At 46.3% G+C, this 26,080-nt stretch overlaps 1 protein-coding gene across 1 annotated transcript in view; it reads left to right on the top strand.

Moving 5' to 3' along the window:
- Window positions 1–26,080, top strand: part of LOC123390226 (ALK tyrosine kinase receptor-like) — a 59,013-nt gene that overhangs the window by 20,859 nt on the left and 12,074 nt on the right. The window contains exon 4 of the mRNA XM_045073897.1: window positions 19,191–19,353. Coding sequence (XP_044929832.1) covers window positions 19,191–19,353 — 163 coding nt within the window. The remainder of the gene's footprint in view (window positions 1–19,190; window positions 19,354–26,080) is intronic.

Raw genomic sequence — 26,080 nt, forward strand, 5'->3', positions numbered from 1 at the left:
AAACTACACTCTCGCCTCTGAGTTGGTTAGTTATGGTTGGTTTACTGCCTTCTGAGTTCTCATCTCTTGCCAAAGGGCAGGGGGACAATTAAAACTACATAGGACCATGGAAAGAGCACTGGACCAGGAGTCAGCAGGTCTGTGCCCAGCCTTGGCAGGCCTGCACTAGCAGGCTGTGGTCCTGGGGAGGGTCCTGCCCCCGCACAACCTTCTCTCTCCTCATCTAACAGCTGGGGCGTGTCAGTAAGGCCCCCAAGTAGCAGAGCTAGAGGAGAGCCGCTAATGCTAAGGCAAAGGCAAGAAAACTGCTTCTTTTAATAGTCCAGGTTTAAAGTAGACATCTCCAGGTCCCTCCCCATCACCAGCCCCACGGTTTTAAGAGCTGAAGGGATAGGGTGTAAGGGAGCCAGAGCTTCCTTGGTCCATCTCTCTAATGAACCCATGGCATTGTTCATGTGCCCAGAAGAAAGGGTGGCAGACTGTCCATTTCCACACACGCTCCTACGGTTCAAGAACAGATGCCAATTTCAATGAGAAAGTTTTATGTGTTTCATATAAATTGATTGAGTCTATTTCTGCTAAATGCATTATCCATTCACCACAGAACAACTATTAGAGTTAATAGAATTTGTAGTGAGAGCCATTATGGTCCACGCGTGCCCTTCTGGGGATGACAGCATTGTTGCAAGGCGGGCTTGCCAGGGCCCGGCCCCCTCCCTCAGAACCTGTCTTCTCGTTTCCACCAGAACCTTCTGCGTTCACGCGCTGCAGGCCGGGTCTAGCTCACTGTGGTGGCATGCCCACATAGTGGGGAGTTGCAGAGTTCCTGACCAAATAAATGTACTGTAATCCAGCCCCAAACAAATCATAGCATCCTGTGGGCACTGCACGTAGCTCCCTACAAGCAGCAGGGAGCTGGGGTCACTGCTTTTGCCTTAGCTCCTTACTGTGGGCCAGTTTGGGAGGCAGGAGGGGAGGACAGGAAACAAGTAAGAAGAGAAGCCCCGGGGAGCCCCACTCACCCCCCGCAGTGGGGAGGGAGTAGGGGGGCGGGGTGGAGGGAACAACTCCATTCGGATGCTCGTCTCCATTGCATCATTAACAGCCTTCCCCAGGGATGCCCAGTGACAGAATCTGGGACTTCCTGAGGGCAGCAGGGACCCAGAGCCACCCCAGGCTTTCTCCCGCTGTGGCCTCACACCATCTCCTTCCGGTCACCTTGCCAGGGGAGGGAGGACCCAGAGTGCTGCTCCTTCAAAATCAAGCTTCCTGGTCCACAAGGACCTGTGGAATCTGAATGGCTAGGAAGAGGAGGTCACACTCTGCATTTTTAACAAACTCTCAAGGAAAGCCTGATTTGAAGTAAAGCGTCACAACCCCAAAGGGCAGCCTGACCTCTTGAACACAGATGAGGAGGAGCCTAGGCCTGGGGAAGCGGAGGGGCTTCCTCGGAGTCACATGGCATACTTTTATGTCTTTCTCTCTCAGACAGCAAAGCATTTTGTCGTGTCCTCTTTTCACACCTGAAAACCACCAGTCACTGGGCGGGACTGGGTGTCAGCAACTCTCCTGGGCTCTTCATACGTGTTATCTCGTTAGTTGGGACTCTTAATACAATCCCCCTTGTACAGATGAGGAAACAGGCCCACAGGGGGTGAGTAAACTTGCCTTAAGTTATACAACTTGTGTAAAAGGCTAAAAAAACATGGTGCTTTTTAAAATCATGTAGAGAAATTAAGTTTTCTAAGCCAGGTAACATTTGGAACCCCATTTTTAAAAATTTTTTTATTTTTTTAAGGTTTTATTTATTTGTTTGAGAGAGAGAGAGAGATAGCATGAGCCAGGGAGCAGCAGGCAGAGGGAGAGGAAGGGCAGGCTCCCCACTGAGCAAGGAGTCCAATGTGGGACTCGCTCACAGGACCCTGAGATGGTGACCTGAGGCGAAGGCAGAAGCTCAACTGACTGAACCACCCAGGTGCCCCGAGTTGTGATAAATCTTAAAGGAATTCTACCATTGACTAGTATTCTAGAGGAATCTCTTCTCTGAAAAAAAAAAAAAAAAAAAAAAAAAAAAAAAAAAAAAACACCTCTGTGCCTAAAGATTTGCTTAGAGCGCATCTGCCTCTTCACCCATCCTCCAAACGGCACCCTAGTCGCATGATGTCCCCCCACACACTTAAGAAAGCTCATAATGGCAGCTAAATGGCTGCCCTGGCCCTCTGTGCACCCCAGTTCTCACTGGTGCACATGGGACACACTTTTGTCAGCACCCATTCGCCTGAGGGGAGCAGTTCCTTAGGACTTGGGCAGGCATGGGCCGTAGATAGAATCCTGGGGACTAGTTTGGGTGGCTGGCCATTTTCCTCTCAGCTGGCCTGCTTTTTTTTTTTTTTTAATTCATTTTTTATTTATTTTCAGCATAACAGTATTAATTATTTTTGCACCACACCCAGTGCTCCATGCAATCCATGCCCTCTATAATACCCACCACCTGGTACCCCGACCTCCCACCCCCCCACCCCTTCAAAACCCTTAGATTGTTTTTCAGAGTCCATGGTCTCTCATGGTTCACCGCCCCTTCCAATTTCCCCCAACTCCCTTCTCCTATCTCCCCATGTCCTCCATGCTATTTGTTATGCTCCACAAATAAGTGAAACCATATGATAATTGACTCTCTCTGCTTGACTTATTTCACTCAGCATAATCTCTTCCAGTCCCATCCATGTTGCTACAAAAGTTGGGTATTCATCCTTTCTGATGGAGGCATAATACTCCATACTGTATATGGGACATATCTTCCTTATCCATTTGTCCGTTGAAGGGCATCTTGGTTCTTTCCACAGTTTGGCGACCGTGGCCGTTGCTGCTATAAACATTGGGGTACAGATTGCCCTTCTTTTCATGACATCTGTATCTTTGGGATAAATACCCAGTAGTGCAATGGCAGGGTCATAGGGAAGTTCTATTTTTAATTTCTTGAGGAATCTCCACACTGTTCTCCAAAGAGGTTGACCCCCTTCCACTGTTGGTGGGAATGCAAGTTGGTGCAGCCTCTTTGGAGCTGGCCTGCTTTTTAACCAAGTGTTGTGGATTATCACCTACTAATAGCAAGGGAACTCGTGAGCACTCGTGAAGCACCAGCCTTAACAAGGCTCGTGGGCCCCGGTCCCGGCGGCAGGTTCAGTGCCCGCCGATTACCATGTCACTCTTCATTTGAGAGCGGCTCCCTTCCCTGGAAGCTAAAGCACCCGGGCTCCCAGAAGAGATGCGGCGTGGAACTAATTCCCGATACGTGGGCCTCACGACTGCCCTTCAAGAGTCTCTTCCAGTGCAAGAGGTTGTGTGTGTTGCAGACCCTGTCAGCACCCCCAAGATGTGGCCTGCGTGGTTGTCAAGGGAGAGAGAGCCCTTCCACGGGGATCTGGGGACAGCTCAGGGGGGAGGGGAAGGCTGAGCTGGAGGCTTGCTCACCCACTGCCCCCACCCCAAGGGATCCCCCACCAGCAACAGCTTCCGGGCCAATAGTTCACAGGCTGCCCCCTTGGATCTGTACCCCAGTTACTAAGCACATTCAGCTTCTTTCCTTTGGTCCTTACAGCGCCCCAGGGTCCCCGAGGATAGACGTCACTAACAGAAAGCCGGATGGCATGGCTGTTTGTTTGTTTGTTTGTTGAAATATAGTTGACACACAACGTTACATTAGTTTCAGGCGTACAACACAGTGAGTCAGCAAATCTATACATTACGCTATGCCCCCACCCCCACCCCCCCCAGTGTAGACCCCACCTGGCACCACACAACACCATTGCGATACCATTGACCAGACTCCCTGCGCTGTATACTGTGACATCCCTGTGACTTACTCAGTCCCTGACCAGAAGCCCGAACCTCCCACGCCGCTTCACCCATCCTGTGTCTGGCGTACTTTTCAAGAGCACAGACTCCCTGGGTTCACGTCCCAGCTACGCCATTTACTTTAAGCTACTTCCTCCTCCTTCTGTGCCTTTGCTTCCCCATGTCAAAAATAAAATTACAAATAATATAAAATAAAATAAAGTGAAATGAAATGGTGCTCGATGACAGGATTAGGGGAGTGCATGCCTGTCCCAGTCAGAAAGAGCAGGACATGAAGTGAGCTGTCTCAGCCATGGCTGTTTCCTCATTTCAGAAGTGAGGAGACAGAATCAGAAAGGTTCTGTGGCTTGTCCCCCCCAGCCAAGTGCAGAGCCAGGCTCCAGACTCAAGCTGGCAACCTCCGGAGTCTTCCCTCTCTAACCCCATGCCCGCTGGGAGGAATCCCAAATACCACCCAGCTGCTGAAAAGGGAAAAGCTCTTGCTGCATCCAGATCGACTGGCTTTCTCTTTCCAACTCAGAAAATTCAGCTCAGCATTCAACACAGAAAACATTGCTGCTTTCTAGTCAATGTGATCTTAGAATTCCCAGAATCCCCCCAAAAAATCATGTAGGGCTGAGTTTCAATTCACCAAGCTTTACAAGCATGTACAGTATGCATGCTCTGTGCCAAGCCAGGTGCTGGGTGCCCCGGGGCCTGCTGCTGGGAGGGGACCAAAGCGCTGCTCTTGAAAAATGCACTACCCAGAGCCGGGTCCACAGAAGCCTGAGATGAAACCCCTGCTCTCTTAGCACGAGGGAGATCCTGGCTCCCTTTCCAGTTTATAATTCAGATTGCATCTGGAATTCAGACGGGTCTTCCCACTCTATGGCTCTGATTTTACCCTGTGCTGGATGGTGAGGAGGTCTTCATCCAAGATCAGCGCATTGCGAATTCTACCGAACGGAGCATCCTCTTTGAAAAGAATTCTAGGGTCCTTTGAGAAAGGAAGGATACTATGCTGTTACAACAGAACTTCCCAGCCCTGGGCCCCACTGGCCAAACAGCATGGCATTATCCAGCTCCGATGGCCTCAAAAACACCTCATGAACCCCCAGTTTAATGCTGTGTGGTGGTTGGAATCATAGCCAAGCTGCAGATAAAATGGCTTAACACCAGGGCATGGCTCCTGTTAGCAGAAGACAGGTCCACTGCCTTTCTCTCCTCCGGATGGCCTAAAAAAACATGTTGCTTTTACCCGTTTGTTCCAGGGAAAGGTTGTATAAGTGGGAGACAACAAATGATCCGGGAACTCTGGTCTCAGCACAGCTTGATTAAGATCATTTAGCTCCAAGACCAGCAGAATACAAAAGGCCCCTCCATCAGCGCAAATACATTAAGCACTTGTTTTGGGGAAAGATCATTTTTAATTATCGCCCTATTCCCAGACTTGCTGGATCAGCCTGCAGAGCAAACCTGCATACCTTGGAGCCTATTCAGTTTTCTGCTTGCTGCAGCAAAGCTTCAGTGGTCCTGGACAGAGAGATGTTTTGTTCTATTCTGTTCTGTTCTGTTCTAATTCATCTGGGCCCAGAGCTGGACAGAGAAGCTAAGAGGAGAAAGGGTGAAATACTAACTCTAGATCACATAAAGGGATGCCCCCTCCTCCACTTGCTCCTCCACTGGCAAGAGGAAAAGGAACAAGAGGTGGAATCACCCCAACCATCACCGAATCAAGAAAGAGAGAGAAGACGCCTGGAAGAATGCAGCCTAGCCAGGGTCCTCCACACTTGGTGCTTACACAGAAGATGGGGAGTTTTGGAGGTGGCTAGAGAGTGATCTAGTGCTTTATAACAAATTACCATAAATGCAGTAGCTTAAAACAACACACATCTGTTCTATTCCTCTCTGTTGGTCAGGAAACTAAGCACAGTTCATCTGGGTTTTCTGCTTTATCGTTTCTCATATGGTTGCAATCAAGGTGTTAGCTAGGGCAGGGTCTTATCTGAAAGCTCAAGTGGGGAAGATGTCCCTCCCAAGTTCACTCGATTGTTGGCAGTCCTTGAGAAGCCTAGGAAGAGAGGAGGAGGAGGGAAAGGGAGAAGGACAAAGAGAGAGTCTGCAAGCAAGATGAAAGTTACAATCTTATGTAATGTAATCATGAAAATGACATCCCATCCCCTTTACCATATTCTGTTGCTCAGAAGCAATGCACGGGTCTCACCCATACTCAAAGGACCGAGACTAAGCAAGGTGTGACTACTAGGACACAGAGATCACTAGAGACCATCTTAGAACCTCCTGCAATGGGCTTTTGGGTGCCAGAGATCACCTGATTACTGGGAAACTTTGAGAAATTGTGCAGACTCAAGCCTATCCAACACTTAAATATTCAGAAAACACCCCATGAGTGCCAGTCCCTAGCAAAATGATAAATGGGTTGGTCAAGAATCCTGGAGACTACACTATATGTTAATAAAATGCTAGAGGCAAGTTATTAAAACAAACAAACAAACAAACAGAAAGAATCCTGGAGACTAAGGCTCTAGCTTTGCAATTTCAGTAGAATCAAACATTCTGGACCCCAGTTTTTTCTTTTGTGTGTAAAGCAGGGAGAATAGTTACCTGCCACACTTCTTTTTCAGATCTGGCTATTGTAGTGAGGAGGCATGTATCTCTAGCAGGCATGGAAGGGTACAAAAGAATATGCTAATATAAAACATTCTTATGATATTGTTATTAACATTATTATTAAAATATATCATGGAAAACATTGGGCTGGCTCACTCATCCCTCCATATGTTGTCCTCTCTAAATTTTCAGCGTATTTATAATCTTCCTCCTCCCCAAACTATGAGCTGTGCACCTTTTTTTATACATACTTTTTTTATACTGTGTGTTCTGACTATATTTTTCCTGAATTTTTTTGCAAAAGTTGCAAGCAAATCCCAGCTCTGTACTTTTAAAGCTAAAAAGGGTGGAGAGGTAGTATTTTGCGCTTTGGGTCCTTTTGTACAATCAGTTCAGTTCATCTTCAATTTGCAAATTAAGCCCTCGAACTGCTTTTGGGGGAAATACATGACTTTTGTGGGGCTACAGAGGATTGCCCCAAAAAGACCTGCTCACTGATCTAAGTTGAAAGAGGAATTTTAGTCTTTTAAAGCTCGTCAAAATCTCCATCAGATGAGGACTCCAGGACTTCCTCCAGGAGCAGGTTTTTAATCAAATCCCGAAAGATTGGATCTGAGAGGCCTGATTTGGTTTTTATAGCCAATATTGACAGTATCTTCATAACAATGTGAGCACATTTTACCCATTTAATTATTATTTTTTAAGTGACTGACAGATTGATCCCATTCCAAGATTAACGTTAACAAGTGAGGAAAATAAGGCATGGTTTGGGTTTGTCCAACAACCTGACAGAATCAGGAAAACTCCCCGGGGCCTCAGAATAACTACCTGGAAGAGAGGGCTCTTTTTCCCTCAACTGGTTTATGACTTTGGTCCTACTAACTAGTCCATACAGTCTCTCAGTTGACAGTTTCCGTCAACAGTCAAGTCAGTGGAGGGTCCACACTACTAAGGAGTAGGACCCAAGCGTTCTCTTCAAGACTGCGGGGCTCCCTTCTTTTCAGTCCTGCGGGTGTGGTTTTATGCCTGTGAGTGTGTGCTGGTGTTTGAATGACAACGTGGAGCTGTGTGCTGTCTCCTCGGGAGCCTACCCCTTTCTATTGTGTAGTCACGGCTCAGAGACAAAATACCTTTCCACAAACACTTGTTTCTACCAGGACTACCTGAATCTTTCCACCCTCTCTTGCTCTAAGGCTAATTCAGGAACACAAAGGGCCAAAGGCGCTCCCACCAAACCATGCGTGGTACCCTCAGCATGCACGAGCTCTTCCCCCTGACCCCTCGAGTGGCTTTGAGGGCTGGCATTTGGCCTACTCCCTTCTTTCTGTATTGTTTGGTTCTTCACGCAACAAAGGTATATTAACTTCCTCTTATGTGACTGGCACTGTTTTAGGCCCTGGAGACAAAGCAGTGAATAGCATCATCTAAGCCTCACGTAGGCTTACAGAGCTTATACGCCAGTGAGGGTGAAGGGCAACGAACAAGTGTATGGGGATATATTTCATATTTTATGTTCTGTGAAGAAAATAAAGCAAGTTAAGGGGACAGAAATGACAGTGGCAAAGCATATGTGGTGTGTGAACAGAGAAAATTTCAGATTCCTTCAGGTGTGGATCAGAGCAGAAACAGACGATGCTATTTGTTGCTGACACTGAAGTCCTACTTTTTACCCCTAAGCGGATGTGGCCTGGGAAAACCTCCAAGGCCCTCATGATATAGCTACAGCTCTCATTAAGGTCAAGGTCTTGACTGTGAATTGACCTTGTGCAGAGACACAGCCAGGGGTGGGTGAAGAAGTGGGGGGCATGCCTGGGCTGAGCAGGCCAGGTGGGGGAAATGACCCAAATGCCTGGCTTCCCACCTGGGGAAAGGCAAGCTGAAGGCCATGTACAGTGTCTAAAGAAGTTTTAGAAACATACTGCCTCTCTAAGCCAGCATCACTGAGGGATAGCAGCAGGAGTTTCTGATCATTGGTGTTTTTACTCTAACTAAGCAGGTGGGAGACATTGGTTCTAGAAGGGTCCATTCAGATTGAAGTAGGACCCAGACAATGGCTGGGAGCCCAAGGAAGGGTCCAGTGCCATAACAAAAGGTACTTTTTGATGATTGCTGACAATTAGTTCAGTGGCCTTATACATGACTAGTGTCATTAATTCAGGGCCTGATGATGGGGAGATGCACATCTCTGTGATCTTCTTGGCCTTTTCCCCATGTTTGTTTCTTATGATGCTGCATTTCTAGCCATCATGGTGGCATCAGAGGCAGGAATAAAAAAGAAGTGTCTCTTCTCCCCTTTTCTCCAGCCCTCTCAGAGACTTTGCCTTCTCTTTTTGGTCTACCATTTGGTCCTACCTCTTCCCCGACTACCCCACTACTTACCCGTCTGCCCTTGACATTTGGATTTCCCACCCTCTCAGGTGTCCTTTTCCCCCAGTTAATCCTAGAATTGGTCTAGGATGGATCTAACTGATCTTGGATGGATCCAAGACCCAGACCCCAAAGTCAGGACATTTGTTCTTTCTAGTTCCAAATCACTTGGCCAGTTGGGCCAGTGGCCTTCATCTGTCCATCCATCAGAAGTTTTCCAGTCACAAAGGCCTTGTAAAGGATTTTACCCCTTCATGACTTAGAACCAGGCAATAAGCAAGAACTACCAAGAATAAAGCAATGAAGTGTTCTAGCCTCCTGTACTGTTGCCCCTCTCTCCTGAGGCAGTGAATCCTGTTAACATAACCCCCATGGTCAAGCACCAGACTAAGGTCATCTCTCCCCCCAGTCCATGGAGAAGAGCAGATACGGGCAAAAACAATGACTCTTCAGGCCTGCTTGTGGCAAGACTGGTGTTTGAACCACCCCCAATTCCCACTTGAAACTCAAAACCAAATCCATTATGTGTAACCCCCAGATGGGTGCATATACAACACCCCTCTCCCTATCAAATACTTTATTAACACAACTCTGGCCTGAAGCCGACTGGGGAATAACAAAATTAGCCCTGAGGACTCCCTTAACTTAATTTTTACAGCTACGCTTTCAGGAGAGTGTTTTTCCTGTGACCTTTCCCTTCTCTCATGTGTTACTGACTTTCCCTCAGGGAGCAGGGGGTGGCTGAGAACACAACAAGCAGCCATTACAGGAGCCATTAAAAACTCCCTCAGATTGCCAGGTGTCAGAACTGTTTAGGGTAATTCTGTCCTGAAAACAGCTTTTATCTCAACAGCCCTGCCTTGTTGCCCATTGATGGGGAGCTGCCTCACTGGTTCCCTTCCACGAAGGGCTATCTGCCTCCCAGCAGAGAGGGACATGGGCCTCTGGTCTTTGTTCTCTGGGGGACCTCAGTATTTTTAGGCATCCTGCCTGTCTAGTGGAACAGTGTGAGGGGCAAAGGAGATGATGATACAACAGTAAAACACAGATCACGCGCAGAGCGTTTCTAGCACAGAAGACAGGGCTGGTGTTTTTAATTATTCTTACACCTCCTAATGTCTCATCAGCAAAAAAGAACAAAAGAGTAAGGGCCAGAAATCTTTGCCCAAATGAACATGGCTGTGTGTGTGTGTGAGTGTGGTGTGTGAATGTGTGGAGTGTGCAAGTGGGTCTTAAGTGTGGTGTGAGAGTTTGTGTGATGTGTGTGAGTGAGTGTGAGTGTGAGCATGTGAGTTTTGTGGTGGGTGTGTGAGTGTTTGGAGGCTATGTATGGTATGTGAGTGTGTGTGAGTGTTTGAGAGTATGTGTGTGAGAGTTTGCAGGGTGGGTGTGAGAGTATTTGTTGGAGTGTGCGTGTGTCATGCAAAGAAACTCAGTCTAAGAAGCAAACTAGAACATGGAAAATTCTGAAAACTGTGTTGTAGGAAGAGTAAATGTGACCAGCCTCTCCTCACTTAGCCCCAGATTTAACTTTTCTACATAGTCGCCTATCTGGTAAGATAAAATGATTCCTCCCTCTTCCCTATCTGCTGACCTAACATGGTTTTCAGGGGCTAAACTAGCTGGAGGATGGGCATGCTACATAAATGGGCTGTAATTAAGGCATGGAAATTGAAGGCCTTAAAAGTCCTGGCCCTGTTGACTCAAAATCTTAGTAATGTCTTTCTACCTAAAGTTAGACTTCCAGAAACTTCCACCATCTACTAAATACAAGTACCAAAATATCAATATATTCCAAAACTGAGATAAAGGCTTCCTGCAGCTAGTTGGTCCTCACCCTGATGCAGAAATAGGGGGCCACTCTCACACCCTCACCCAACACTGAGTATAAAATTATACATAGTAGAACATGCTGAAGCACTAAGAAAACATACATGATGGTGAGAGAGAAGAAAGTGAATTAGTATAAACTGTTTATATCTGAGGCCATTTAATGAAGGGACAAATAGCCGAAACAACTGGTTAAATCTTGTGTGGCACTATCAATAAAAAGTTAAATTATACTTAGTGGGCTTTATCCCAAAAAAGGCAGACATGATATAACAGCAAGTTCTAGGCCATGGTTTTTGGAGATGTCCCTGATATGTAGTCTGAAAAACCCTGCAGCCCCAGGAGTAGAATGAGGGCGACAGACCTGACCAGAGAGATAATATAAAAGGGCTAATCAAAGCAAGTGACCTCAAGTGATTCTCGAGGATTCTGGGAAGATGGCAGTCATGGTGTGGTACCAGCATAGTTGTCTATCTTTCTGAATCTAAACGCAAAGCAACTGTATATCAAAACTGAAAACCCACGGATATTTACAACAAAATTTTTTTATTAAAAAATACCCAAAATAAAATTAATGAGGACAAAGTACAACCACCATAAGATCTGTCTGATATCAGCATCTGAGCAAGAAAAAGGAGATGAAGACAACAGGCTGTCTTATAAACCTAAGAGCATGAGAAAATCACTGACAGATACTTGCTGGAAATAACTTGACAGCTGATCTAAAAACCATTGTTGAATCTGGGAGAGGCTTTGTCCAGTCCAAGGATATGTGAGTATAAGGGGCCATGGTGATGTTTGAAAGAGCAAGGGGGACTGGGCCATCAGGAAAGAGCCCATACTAAGAAGAAATTTCTGGGTGTCAAATCAACATAGGATAGGAGTAACAGATAGATAAATAGATGATAGATAGATAGATAGATAGATAGATATCCAGATAAATATGAAGGAAAGAAACAGAGCCAGAAATGTTTGAAGGCAAAACTTGTATTTTTCAACACTATATGAAGAAAAGAATAGAAGGAGCTCTGTGAAGTTAGGAAAGTCCTGAACTCTAAGAGTCCTAGAAAATTAGTTTCATGTAAAAATGCATAGGTATTATATGGTGACTAACATAACATAATTAATTGATTAACTAAATTTTTTTAAATTAAAAATAAAAATTCATAGGTATCAAGACCAAATCCCATCCACATTACAATAAGAATTTTAGAGGAGCATAGAGGACGAAACAACAACCCCACATTAAAGTGAAAGCATACCAGAAAGACACACCTACAAAAGAGATCAAAATTTTAACCGATTTCCAAATGAGCTGACATTAAAACAGTGATACAAGACATGAAAAAATAACATAAGCCAGTGTTACAAAAGATCAAAAACTAAGTGATGAAACTCATAAAAGAATTTGAGATAAAAGGAAAAAATAATTTCAGAAATGAAAACTAAATTAGAAAGTATGCAAGAGCAAATACACACCACAGTTAATGCCTTACAAGAAATACAAGGTGAAAAGAGAAAAAAATTTTTAAGTAAAAAAATGACATCCATCAAGATAGGCAGAGAAGATCCAACATGCAGATAACAGGAGTGCCTGAAGAAAATTTGGAGAAAGGGAACAAAACAAATGCTTAAAGCTATATTCAAGGAAATTTTCCTTATTGTATTTAATTATTAAAAGAGCACACTGCGTTACTAACCTAGGTGAGCAATACCTAAGGGTATTCTAGTAAAATTGCTGAAAATTAAAGAAAAAGAAGAAAAGGACATTGGGCTCCTAAGCAAAAATAGCAAGTGATTTATTAGAGTATGAAATTTAGATTATCATCAAGTTTTTCATAGTACTACTTTATACCAGAAAAAAGTGGCGTAATGTATTTAATATACTCAAGGGAAAAATATTATCAATATCCAAGAACTCAAAGAATATTATTCCCATAAGCCCTTCCTAAGGAATCTATGGAAACAAGCTTCAGACAACCAAAGTAACTAGAGATATTCAGCATGACTGTTAAGAGCATTAAACATACAGCACTTTTAGAAGTGAGACTAACTAAAGGTTAAAGAGGAAAAAGTATTGTATGTAATGGTGATATGTCCAAACAGTGTAGCTAGAGTACAACTTCAGGAAATTATAGGAGAAAGGATAGCACATACACCAAAACAAAAACAAAACAAAACAAAACAAAAAAACTCCTCTCAGTTTTTTTTTTTTATTCTATTTTTAGAGAGAGAGAATGCAAGCAGGATCATGGGGGAGGGGCAGAGGTTGAAAGAGAATCTGAAGCGGGCTCCATGCCCAGCAAAGAGCCCAGCGAGTGGCTTGATCTCACAACCCTGAGATCCCGACCTGAGCCGAAATCAAGAGTCAGATGTTAGCCACCTGAGCCACCCAGGGTTTCCTGATCTCAGTTTTTATATCAATGATGGTAAAGTAGCAGTTACTATTATGCGTATTATGAAGGATAAAGTAATTGATTAATTATAGAATATTCTAAATCTATTATCCCCTGTGTTCGTGAGAACCAAGATTCTCAGTGTGGGAAAAAAAAGCAGATGTAATAGAGAAGAGATTAAATTTAAAACGTTGTAGTCCTGAATTTGAGCTGAAAGTATCATTGTGAGCTCATGAGGTATTTTGTCATATATGTATGTATCTACTTCATGTGTATGTAGGTTTATACTGAAAAACATACAAGTATCTTAGCTCTATCTTCTAAAGAAACCTAGAAACAATCACCAGACCACTAACAGTAAGTGTCTATGGGACCTAGATTGTGTACTTAAAGGGTGTTTTTTCACTAAAAGAAATCAAAGCTTTTGAGAAGATGACTGAGTCCAGGTCGAGGGAAGGAATATTTCATCGTACCAGATAGTAGGGGAGAAAAATAACTCAGGTAGCTACCACTGAGCAAAAATGTGAGAATATGAACTTCTTTATTTTATTTATTTTATTTTATTTTTTAAAGATTTTTATCTACTTATTTGACAAAGAGAGATCACAAGTAGGCAGAGAGAAGTGGGGAGGAAACAGGCTCCCTGCTGAGCAGAGAGCCCCATGGGGGCCTCCATCCCAGGACCCTGAGATCATGACCTGAGCTGAAGGCAGAGGCTTAGCCCAATGAGCCACCCAGGTGCCCGAGAATATGAACTTCTAAAGGATAATAATTGTGATTAAGTAAAACTCAGTAATATGTTTTAATTCACGGAGTAATAAATATACATAAATAACTAATTTTTTAACTCCAGAGGATGATAGAAAATGAATCCATCATCTTGAAAACTGTAAATAAGTTGAAAGAATTGAGCACCCTTCCTATATGAACTATACCACTTGGTAACTAAATAGTAGATGAAAGGAAACATCTCCTTATAGATTCCAACTAATAAATGAGTGAAAAAGATACCATTTGAATATCATTATTTTGCAATTCCCAATAAATAAATGGAGCTAAGCATTAAGTCTCAATAACTGCTAATGTTAAAAAAAATCACTGATCACATATCTAGAAGGGGATGCTGCTCCATTATTTAAAGATTTGAGACAGATGATAGAAATGTTTAATCTCTTGATGGCTATACTTGATGGTACTACTTTTATTTTTCCCTAATAAGGAGAACAATTTATAAATTTTCATAATGTACCCCCAAAAGCGTTACTTTTTCCAATTTATAATAAAAAGTGGTGTCATATACACTTATGGATGGTGAGTGATTATATTTACTTGGATTTGGGTCATGACTTTATTTAATGGTAACTACAGTGGCCATCAAAATGGCTCCATATGCCACAGTTCCCGTGAAGTTCAGCTCACTCAACAGATACAGATAGAATTCAATTCCATGGATCAGAATCAAAATGGTACCAAAATATCCATCTGCTGCATTGAGTGCTTCTCTGTGGTACAGTCATATAGGCCTTCAACGGGAGGCAGATTCTTATTATTGTGATTAATAGTAATGGTTGAAAACTTATTTTCCTTGGTATCACGCTTTATTTCTTTGCATTCAATTGAGCAGATAAGATGGCTTAGCAACAGTAATAAAACTAGTACAATCACGGTCTAGCCTATTTTTTTAGCATTGTGCAGTATATTACTAATTGATTTGTTTCTTCTTGGAGGGTACTGCAATATACTTAAAATGAAACCCGGTATTTAATGGACATTTCCTTACTCAGCTGTCTATAACCAATCACTGTTTCGATGTTTGTGGGTTCTTTGTACAATTTAGATGTGAATGAGTATTAAACTAGTTTTCCAGTGTATGGTATAAGTAGGACAAGATAAAGCAGTTCTTTTTTTTCTTTCCTAAATGAGTTTTAATACAATAGTTTTGGTCTTATTTTTGTTGGGTTGATTTTTTTTTTCCCCCAAGAGAAAAGAACCAGAGTTCCTCCTTCCCCCACCCCCAATCCAGGCTCCTCCTTGGGGGGGGCATTTGATCCTCCTGTAGCTCCACAGAGCCTCAGGGACCAATGTAGACTCTCATCTAGGGGGAAACAAGGACCCTTGTGCTCTCAGACTGGCAGCTCAGCATCAAGCCCACTGCACCACTATTCTAACTATGACCTTGATCTTCTTACCAAAAATCAAGCTTTTGCCTTATAGCTTCATAATCCCTCTCTCTTATATCTCTGTTTCCTGGCCTTGTAAACATCCCAGTTACTAGATTTTCCTTTTGACACTTCCTGTCTCTCCATGGCCTCTCTGGGGACTAGAGTCCTGATGCTGAGCACCTGTTTTCCCTGGCTTATGCCTATGACTGCCTAAAGCCTGCTCTTTGCTAGGCTGTGATACTATTGGGCCACAGTTCTGAGGCTGAGAGTCCACCCACCAGGCTATCCTGACCAAACTCTCACCTGTCCCCTCATGGTTGGCCTGCCTACTCTCTGGGCCTGAGAAAACTTGGTATGGTCTCTCCTGGTTTTAAGTGAGCCCAAGGCTTATGGATTTAAAAGGAAAACAAAACAAAACAAAACAAAAAAACAAAACCAGACTCTCAAACAAGTTCTGTGAGGATTTCCTGGTGCGTCTAGCACCTCTTCAGGTCTTGAACTGGAACTCAGATGATCTGTGCCTAATTCCCAGCTTGACTGATTATTCTATCTGCCTTCACTTAGAACAGATCTCATCCCTGGATATCTTGCCTGATGTTCTGCCTCTTCCTGCTCCCACGGTACCATTCCAGATGCCTCCTCTGGGGCCCTCTTAGGCCCATGGCTGTTAATACCACCACACTCAGAGAAGCAGTAATTTACAGTTACATCCATGAACCTACCTCTCAAGCAAGGATCTGGACATTATTATGGCCTGCTGCCAGCAAGCCTTAACCCAATGCTCAGCTGAGGGGGGGGCCAACGCTGTGTTAAGCACTTTAGAGGGACACCAGAAATAAAGCAGAATAACATTGTCCCTGTCCCCTTGCATAAAGCCACAAGAACCCACAGTTCTGGTAACCTTATCTCAAAAAACAGATTCAAGCATTAAAATCCTAGGAAGGACACAGGATCAGGAACTCATATAAGGACAATCTGAAAAGGCTAGAAGTCTTCAGGACAAGAAGATGGGCTTGATCACCACCAAAGGATCTTTGGACATAGAAGGAAGAGCCTCTAATTTCTAGTTCTTTCTCTAAAGCTGATTTACTCAGAAAAATCTCCCATTTCTAGAATGTTCTTTCTCCATTTCAGTGATGAAGTAGGTGGACCTAGTTCACAAATCTGGTTGCTTCTCCTTAAAAAGCTTTTACAAAATGTAAGTAATGTCCTTCCCCAATCATTACCCAACCTAGTATTTACTAATTGGAATCTCTAGAGCTCTGAAATTCATACTTTTAAATGTCCTTTTAAAAGGTCTGGGACCACTGAATTCGGTGATCTCCAGGGTCCCATCTTGCTGTGACATTCTATTATGTCAGATTCCAGACAGAAAGAGCAAAGGGAACCAACAGAATGAAGTTTGAGCAAGGCAAGCCCACACACATAAGAAGCAGGAGAGCCCTTGGACAATGGGCAATGAACTCAGAAACCCCATTCCCCTAAGACGTAAAGCTGGTGGGAAACATAAACTGATTCCAAGCAACTTCAAGCAGATTTATGAGGGTCGGGTCCATCCGAGCCGGGAGGACCACCATGCCTCGAAGGCTGCTGAAAGCAAGAGAATTCTAGCTGTATAAATCATGGATCTGACCTGGGATGGCAAATCTGTTCCCATGGAATCCACTCTGGAAAGAATTTTCTCTCTGGACCTTTCCATCAGAAATCACTGAAAATAAAAACAAAATGTTGTGTATAGAAACCACCTGAGACTAATATATGTCCACTGAGTTGGGAAAATACTGATCCCTTTATTGAGAAAGAGCCATAATGTCCCCCTTTTATGGAATGGTGAACATAAATCTTGAGATTGGGTGTCTCTGCTTCCAACAGTTAGAAATTGAACAGGAAGTTACACAACTTTAAACTGTGTTCATCATGCATCTCTAATGCCAAATGTTCTTCTATGCACTTTGCTTAGGTCATCATTCAGTAGTCTCACTAAGTCCAGTCTTGCTTCATTCAGATTAGGAGACTGAGACTCAGAGGGGTGTATGATTTACCCCAGGTATCATAGCTGGTCAGGGGCAAAATCCAGGATAGGAAAAGTTAGCTCATCAAGATCCAAAGACCATGCTTCTCTTCCTACCTCACCAAATGTCCTACCTGGTCAAGAACTACAATCCCAGCCTCTCTGGGAATGTCCCACAACATTTAGAGCAATGTTAACCCAGACTGAAGTTGAAAGTGGGTCCCACGAAAGGGAAAATGCTCAGGTAGTGTGCCATGCCCATACCTTCAGCTCTCTTCCTCAGTGCACTCTTAAGAAAAAAAGAAATCACACATGTATATGCTTTAATTTCCAGGACTGAGTTAACTGCATGGATTGTCATGCCTCTGCCCCGGACTGAGAAGGCTGCCCGCAAACCCAGGCTGCTTGCTTTAGGCACACATTGAATCTGAGAATAGCTTTCAAAGAGTTGGAGATCATATGGACCAAGTGGATTTTTCTACTTCCTTTCCAGAAGGAAGGAAGTCCTCCTTCCTTTTTTTTTTCTGTCCCCATTCTCATCCCCAACTCACTGAGTTTAAATCCCTAGGTGCTGCTGGTAGAGGATCCATGTTGACGGAAAGTCCTCTGGTCACATTTCCTATTGTCAAGAACAGCACCTGCCCTGGGTGTAGGCAGGAGTCATGGACACAACTCATATTTTTAGAGTTCTGGACTTTACAAAGCCTGTTATATCCCTTGCTTCCTTTTAATCCTCATGCCAATTCAGCCACTTTTATAGACCAAGGAACTCTATCAAGGTCCCACAACCAATAACTGATAAGGCTGCCCCTAAATCTGTGTCCTTTTCCATTCACCACTTGAGGACAGCCCACACTTAGGATTTGGCTGCTGGAGATATGGATAAAAAGGCAACTGGCCAAGAGAGTGCTGCTAAAATGCACTCAGTATTCAAAGAGTTAGCTCTTTGAAGTAACAGGTTACTCCTTTAGAGTATAGAAAGAATCAACCATTCACACCCAACATGAATGGATTCATCTCCTTCTTGCCCTTGAAACAACCTTCAGAAACCAAACAGAGATCAACATCTCCATTTCAAAAAGTGAAGCCAACTGAGAAAGGATTTGAATACACAGTGTTGTATAGCTTTATGCCTTGGAATCTCAGCTAGAACTTTGGTCTCTGACCTTGGGGTCAGGGCAGTGTCACAAAAGCCCCCACACACACTCATCAAGTTTCTAGATCATCAAAACTACCCAGTACAGTCTCAATCTGATTGCTTGTAATTTTAGCAGCCCAAATTAAGCTTTCATTTCCACATCATTAAATTAGTTAAAAGTCTTCAAAGATTTTTCACTTCAACGTTTTAGTGAGCAAAACTATACCAAATTAATTTTTTCACAATGTTTTCTATAGGTAGAATTTAACTTCATCACATTAGAGGGAAACTGGAGTCTATGTCCAATTTACTCTTTTGAGCTTCCCCAAGCTAAGAGGATCTTATATGCATATGCCCAGCCTTTGGGAGCAGGTTCAATGCAGTCACATTGCATTATGTCACAGTAGCATAGACTGAACACCTGTTGGTTTGCCCAGCATTGGGCCAGACTCGGTGAGAAACGAGGAGAGGGTCCAGCCACTGCCCACGCCTGTCTTACCTGAAGGGGGTCTTCAACCGAAGGGATTTTTTTCTTTACCGTCCTGTGTTTTAGATAGTTCCATCCCTCCTTCTTAAGACTGGATCAGTCAGCTCCATCTGTGTCTCTCCCCTCATATCTGACCAGGCCCTGGCACAGAGTAGATCCTCAACAGACATTTCCAGTTTGAATGGCTGATTGGTGTTTCTTGCCCGGGCCTTGGTGCCATATTGGAACGTGGGTTCAGGGCCATGGAGCGGACAGCTCAGAGGCAGCCCAGGGAAGCCTCTGGAAGAGGGAGGGCCAGGCCAAGTGAGTGATTACCTTTCCTCTTGTGCCGCAGTTCACTGGCTGTTCACCACGTGCGGGGCCAGTGGGCCCCACGGCCCCACACAGGCCCAGTGTAACAACGCCTACCGGAATTCCAACCTGAGCGTGGTGGTGGGGAGCGAGGGTCCCCTGAAAGGCATCCAGACCTGGAAGGTGCCAGCCACCGACACCTACAGGTGCGTATGGGGGAGGGGGAGGCCAAGGGACAGATCTCCCCTTCTGAAGATGATGGGGTGCTGCCTGCGGGTGCATGCCCTCAGGGTGCCTGGGCACACCGAGGCTCAGAGGCCACGGACTCTGGCCCATAGTGGGGTATAAGGGCTGGAGATGGGGAGATTTGGGATAATGGGATATGGCAATAAAGATGTGTCCTCTGTCCTCAAGGAGCCCACAGTCTGTTTGTGGAGATGATATTCACGTGTGAGCTAGCTTCAGAATATTCTTTATTACTAATAATTGTAATTATAGTGGATTCTTTGAGTATTGCTTGATGCTGTTCGCATGAGTCAGCACATGTGAAATGTTTGGGAAACAGACGTACGATGGACATGATGCTCTCACCCTTGAGCCTCCTGCCCTGGGCCTTCACTATTCACAAGTAAAGCAGCTGTTCTCAGGTTCTTGTCCCACACCCAACCCCAACTACGCAATATTCCAACAGAGCAAGGCCAGGCCAGAGGGAGGCCTGACTCAATGGGCCACTTTGCTCATACGTGAAGCTGATGGCAAGGCTCAGACCAGTGGTTCTCAACCATCGAAATGACTGGACATCTGGTTAATACAGATTACCGACCTCACTCACAGAGTGTCTCATTTCGTAGGCCTGGAGTGGGGCTCAAGGATATGAATATTAAGAAAACTTTTATGCTATCCATTTTTATATGAATGAAGCAAATATGACAAAATATTGACATTTATTGGATCCGGGTTGGGAAGGGAGACATCAGGGGTATTCATCACGCTGGTTGTATTCATTCATTGAGAACGTGAATTCCTAACAGGTTCCCAGGTGATGCTAATACGGCCCCAAAGAGTGACTGGATTAGGTTGAACCCTTGTGTGTAGTCCTCCCACAGCTCTGTGAACAAGGCCCGGGCTGCAGTCTTCATTTTACACAAGAGGAAACTGAGGCTCAGAGAATGGGGTGCCTCCCCACAGACACACAGACTCGCAGACACGCAGGTCGGATAAAACCTGAAGCACAGGCTTGCTGAGGCTCCTCCCACAGCGAACAGCGAACAGCAGGCTTAAACAGGAAGCAGCTTAATCATGACCTTGCTGGTGCAAATGCCCCCCTGTGGCTGAACACAGTGGGATGTGAGCTCTCTTTCCCCTTCCTCAGCCCCCAACCCCCAGAAGGAAAGGAGCGTCTCAGGTTGCCTGGTTTTCTCCGGTTTTCTCTGTAGCCCCACCCCTGGGACCTCAGTATAAATGCATCTCAGGGGGAGCCCTAAGTGCTTTTTAAATGACATTCTGGTCAGGAATGCAGTAACAAGGTTTGGCTGCAATCAAATTAGCTGCTCTAGGTTCCACACTTCCCCAACAAATGGTTGCAGACACCCAGCCACCCCGGATCTGCCACACTGAGCAGGCCGGGTCTCTCCCTCCTGCCTGGCTGAGGTTCCCCAGCTCAGTCACTGTCCCAGAGAGATGGAGAGGAGTGTTCACTGAGGACTCACCAAGTATTTCTCCCCCTTTTAGCAATGAGGCAGATGTCATTACTATGATTATTGATATTCCCTTGTTTCCATAGGGGGAAACTGGAGTCAGCAGCTTAGCAACAGACCAAAGGCCACATAACTAGTAAACCCAGCGTCCTCTGGCCCAAAGGTTGTGTGTTCTTTCCACAAAAGCCCACACCTGGACTCTGCTTTCAGGGGACAGGAGGAACACGAAAGGGAAAGTAGGCCTAGCAGTCATGCACCACCCACCTCCAGGAAGCCTCTGGAACCGAAAGCCTGGGAGGAGAGGCCCCATCACCTGCAGGGATGCTGGCCTGCCCAGCCCTGGGGGCAGAGCCCCGCATGTAAGAAGCAGTGTGAAGGAGAGAGCAGAGGAGCTGGGAGACAGACTGCCACCTCACCAGTGAACGCCCAGCAAGACCCACTGTCCCATCCCCATCCAGGGCGACTCCCAAGCCAGACAGGCTGTAAGTCCCTTCCTGCCCCGACCACAAAGATCTACAAATAGGAGGCACCATGAGCAGGGTTCCTTTTGGGCTGCATTCCCCTTGAGACTGCGAATCAGACCCACTTCCAGACTTGAGCAGGTCATTGAATCGCTTGAGGCTCTGTTTCTGTAAAAGGCAGGGATTGAGGGTGTTAATATCTGCCCAGCGGGGATCTTGCCAAGATGACGTACAAGTGCCTCGCATAACACTAACACGTCTGCGCACTGGGTGTTCCCCGGCCCGTGGGCAGAGAGACCAGAGGGAGCAGGGAGAACATCTGGCTGCAGGCAGTGGCCGGAAGCATTTCCAGAACAGCTTGATCCCACAGGGTCTACTTCCTGACTTCTCTGTTTCTAAGGACTTTTTTCTGACTTCCTCACGTGGGCCCCATGTTTCAAAAGATCTCGCCTGGCAGACAACCTGTACTTATTAAATAAGCACTAATTCATTCCCCTCCTTTTTATTAATCACAAGCACATCTAAGTCTAGCCAGTTTTCTGATCTGCATGAATTGCCACGTATTGCCGCACTTCCCTCATAGAACCCCAGCCCAAATCGGGGCACAGTTTCTCTTTCTCTCTGGAATATTGAAATGAGCTCGCGGCCCCCACCATTGCTGGGCAAACCTCATTGGAAACAGGGACAAGGAGCCGTCTTGCTGTTGAAGCGTAACACTTGGATGTGTCCAGGTTGACAAAGGGGATATTTTGAACCGTAGGACATAATGAAGCTGGCCTGAGATCAAAAAGGGAAGAGTTAAAACTGAAAAACATTAGGGTTTTTTAGTTGTTTTTGAAATCTTGGGATTTTTTAACCCTTCAAAGGCTGTAACAGATATTTCTGACCTTGACACTGGAGGAGGCTCAGGGCTTGGACAGTAATGCATATTGATTGTATAATTTAGTATCAAAGAACCAGACCATTTAATGATTTGCCTTTTAGACCACATCAAAACATCCCCACATCAAAATATCCATGTTGACAAGTCAGGTGCCCTCTTTCTGAAAGACATATTCCCCATATTAACTACTTCTTGTTTGGTAAGGGCAGTTCATCTAGTGAGAAAGACACGGGACACATCATGTTTTCTCAAGAGGAGAGAAAAAGGTGAGAAAGGGCAGGAGCGTTTCTTATGCTCTCCCCCTGTTCCTGGAAGAGGGTGAGTCTGGCTGCTTCCTGAGGTCTGGCACCTTTATTGTTCCCACGGACTTCTCTATGGCTAATGAGAGAGGTGACACCATATGCCCAGTGTATGTCACGGTGGGGCCACCATTGTCTGGAGCTTCCTCGGGGATACACACGGATGAAAGTGTGCCCTTATCGGTCAGTTATCCTGGGCCTATCTCTCACCCTTTATTTCTTTGCCCACCACCACAAAGGAAGAAACCCAGAAAGAGGGAGAGGAAGAAGAGGCTGGGGGACAGGAAACAGCAGGCTTAAGGAGGGAAATTTAGGGACGACATCTAAGTCCCCATCGCCTCCTGAGCCGCCTGCTTCCCTGCCTTGGGCTTCCCTTCCCCTGGATTTGCCTCTGTCAAAGTAGTGATGCGCTCACTCCCTCCCAGTACCTATGTCCCAGCATCCAAACCTGCTCCCTTCCACTTCCCAGGTCTCTGTGGACGGCACTCAGCGCAGATTAGGACACTGCCTGGCACTAAGTATATGAAGGTGTACAAGATCCACTCTGTGCCTACAAGGAGCCAGTGGGGGTGTCGGACATAGAAACAAAGCATTGATGCGCGATGTAGAAAGTCCTTCGGGGAAGGTTTGCTTCAGGCACTGCTGTCAGAGGCCGGGGAAGGGCCTGAGTTCATGAATGGCTTCCACAGGGAGACAGAACTTGAGTTCAGTCTTGAAGGTGATAGAGTTATCCACAAAGAGGAGGGGAGGAAGGAGCCCCTGGGGCCGGAGCCTCCCATCCCGAATGCCGTTAGCGCCCCCTGGCGCCGGCTTGGGGGACATGCGCGCCTGGAGGCGGGGACCCGGGATGGAAAGGCGGCGGGAGTGGAGTCCTGAGGAGCTAAGCCAGGGGCAGGGAGATACACACGGAGGGACCCGGTGGGGCCAAGAAGTGTTTGGGAGGTGGAATCAGCGTGATTGTAGGACTGAGGGAGGAGGCAGAGCCCAGGTGACAGGCCGTGATTGGGGGCTGAGGAGGCAGGACGGCGAGTGACAGCTGCCATCTCCAGGAGCTTGACTGAGAAGGACAGGCAAGAATTAGGGCAACAGCCAGAGTGACGCCTGATGAAGGGAGATTTCTGGGTCACAGCACTGAGTGACCATGTCTTGAGTGTGCCCGGGGAGTGGGGGGGAGGTGGCCAAAGTGGGGCGCTGAAAGGGCATGGATGCTGGGGCTGTGGGGGGCTCCCCCTCACGGGGGAGCAGAGACAGACTGCTGGGGACTTGGTGTGACTCTGTGTGACCTACCCCACACAGGGCCCACTCAGTAGATATCGGCGGCCCGTCTCACTCTTCCTGCCTTCTTCTCCCGTCTGTCCCTCCCTTCCTCCCCCCTGCCTGCCTTCCTGCTTCTCCAGGGCTCCGCATCTCTCCTCACCCTCCGTCCTCCGCGGCCCCACCACCACACACACAGATCATTTATAAAAACATTTGTCAAGCACGGCCCACAGCTCCTGACGGCAGTTCTCTCATGGTTCACTTGTTCCTCAGACATAACGTACAAGAGGTCCCGGGTCCCAGCTGGAGCCAGCAAATCCTGCCGGCTGACCCGGGCCACAGCTGTTCCTGATGGTCTCCATCACTGACACTCAATTTCCCCACCTGGCTCCGGGGACCGGTGTGTGCAGCTGGATGACACCGTCATTCAGCCCGGTCCACCCACAGCTGTGCAGCTCTTACGTGGGCCGATCACCGACTAGGCGCTCGCAAGAGGACTGAGTCTCTGGAGCCTCTCGCCATCTTTGCAAAGACCGCAAGGCAGAAAAGTTGAATTAACAGTCCACAACGCCAATAAAGTTCTAGACAATTGCAGAAGAGAGTCGCAGGCATGATCAATTGCCAGAGTAATTGTGCAGATAGCCATCGCCATGAGGAGCACAGAGCAAGGAAAGTCAGAGGCAGGGAGATTGCACCAAGATTGATGGGCTGCAGGCAGAATGGGGTTCGGGTCCAAATTCTGCCAGTGACATCATGTGACCTTGAAAGTGTGCTTTCCCTTCTCTCCGGCGGCCCTGTCCTAGAGGGAGGGGCTGTAGAGGGAGGTTGCTGAGATCCTTTCCAGCGCTGGTATTTCTAAGAGTGTAGGACTGTATTGGTCAGGGAGGTTGGAGGAAGATTTGAACCATGAGCCTTGCTCAATGGAGCAATCCAGGACAGAGCTGGGGCTGCGAGAAGGGAGTGCCTCCTCCACTCGCCCTATACCGCCGACCCCCAGCGGGGTCTCCTGCCGGCTCCAAGGACCCATCTAGAGAACACAACTATACATCTAAACACAGATTTCCCATGCACTGAGCCCTTACATACACAGCCCCACAAAAACCCTACAGGCTAGGACAGGCATGGCAGATCTTACCCCCGATTTTGCAGAGGAGAAAACCAAGAAGCAAAGGAGAGGAGGGACTCACCCAAGGTCCCACTGGGAAGTAGAGGCAGAGCCCAGAGTCAGGTACAGGAGAGAAATAAGGAGCTTCACGTAGCTCCAAGTGGGGTTGGCTCACTCCCGTCGCCCCCCCCCCCGCAGTGTCCCCGCAGAGTCACGGCGCTGACAGGCCACCATGCCCCACACTAGCTCGCCGCCTCCCAGGATCCGGCAGGCAGCCACTTTGATTTGCTGCTAATTCTTTATTTTAAAAAGATTCACAACTCAATTACATCAGGTAACAATGGCTCACAGTCAATAATACAAAACGCAAACCCAATAAACATCCGTTCTGACCAGGGGGCACGGATTGAGATGAGGAAAAACAAAACCAAAAAAAAAAAAAAATTACTGCGTCAGCTCGTCAAGAACAGTGTCTTATAATTTCCAGTAAATTGGAAGCACTGCAAGTCATTTTCCCCAGTTGAGTGGCAGGTGTATTTGTTGTCATTTGTCAACCATCAAAAATCGTCTACAGGGGATGGGGTAGATGCTTTGGAGAGTCGGGCTGTGGTAATTATTCTGGCACGAGTTTGTGGGACATGAGTCACAGGACGGGGAGTCCTCAGACATGCCAAGGCTGCCTGTGCCCCCACTGGTCCTTACAGAGGTGGGTCCGTCTGTACCAGGGAGGAAGGTTCCTTTCCCCCTCAGGGCCTTGAGCAACAGCTTGGATTTGGACCCAGTTGTGTCTGCATTCAAGCCCATGCATTTCTCTCGGAGGCATGGCCCCCTCCAGAGATAAGCATTGTAAGCAGCATCTAGAAGCTTCTAAAGGAGTGCAGCGCTATGGTGAGATGTCAGGCCCCAGAGGGCTGGCGAGGGAGGTGCTGCTTCTCCTACAGTTAGTCCAGGAAGGCAGTCACCTGCCTGCTCCCCTGCCTTTAAGACAGCCCCTCCTCCAGGCTGGAAACGTGGGACTGAGGCCAACACAGGAAAGTGAAACCGGCTGTTGATAGCTGGTGGCCAAGCTCTACTGTGTACTCTGTAGAGCCCACCCAGCCTAGAGTCCTACCTTGCACTTGGCATTCCTATGCAGTCTTCTCAAATCCATTACTTCTCCTCATGAGGACCGGGTCCTTGTCCTCATTTTTGTCCCTTGGTGGGGAAGCTGAGGCTCCTAGAGGTTAACCAG

The sequence above is a fragment of the Mustela putorius genome, unplaced genomic scaffold (assembly GCF_011764305.1).
Source record: "Mustela putorius furo isolate JIRA1106 unplaced genomic scaffold, ASM1176430v1.1 tig00537293_pilon_pilon_pilon, whole genome shotgun sequence".
Lineage (NCBI taxonomy): Eukaryota > Metazoa > Chordata > Mammalia > Carnivora > Mustelidae > Mustela > Mustela putorius.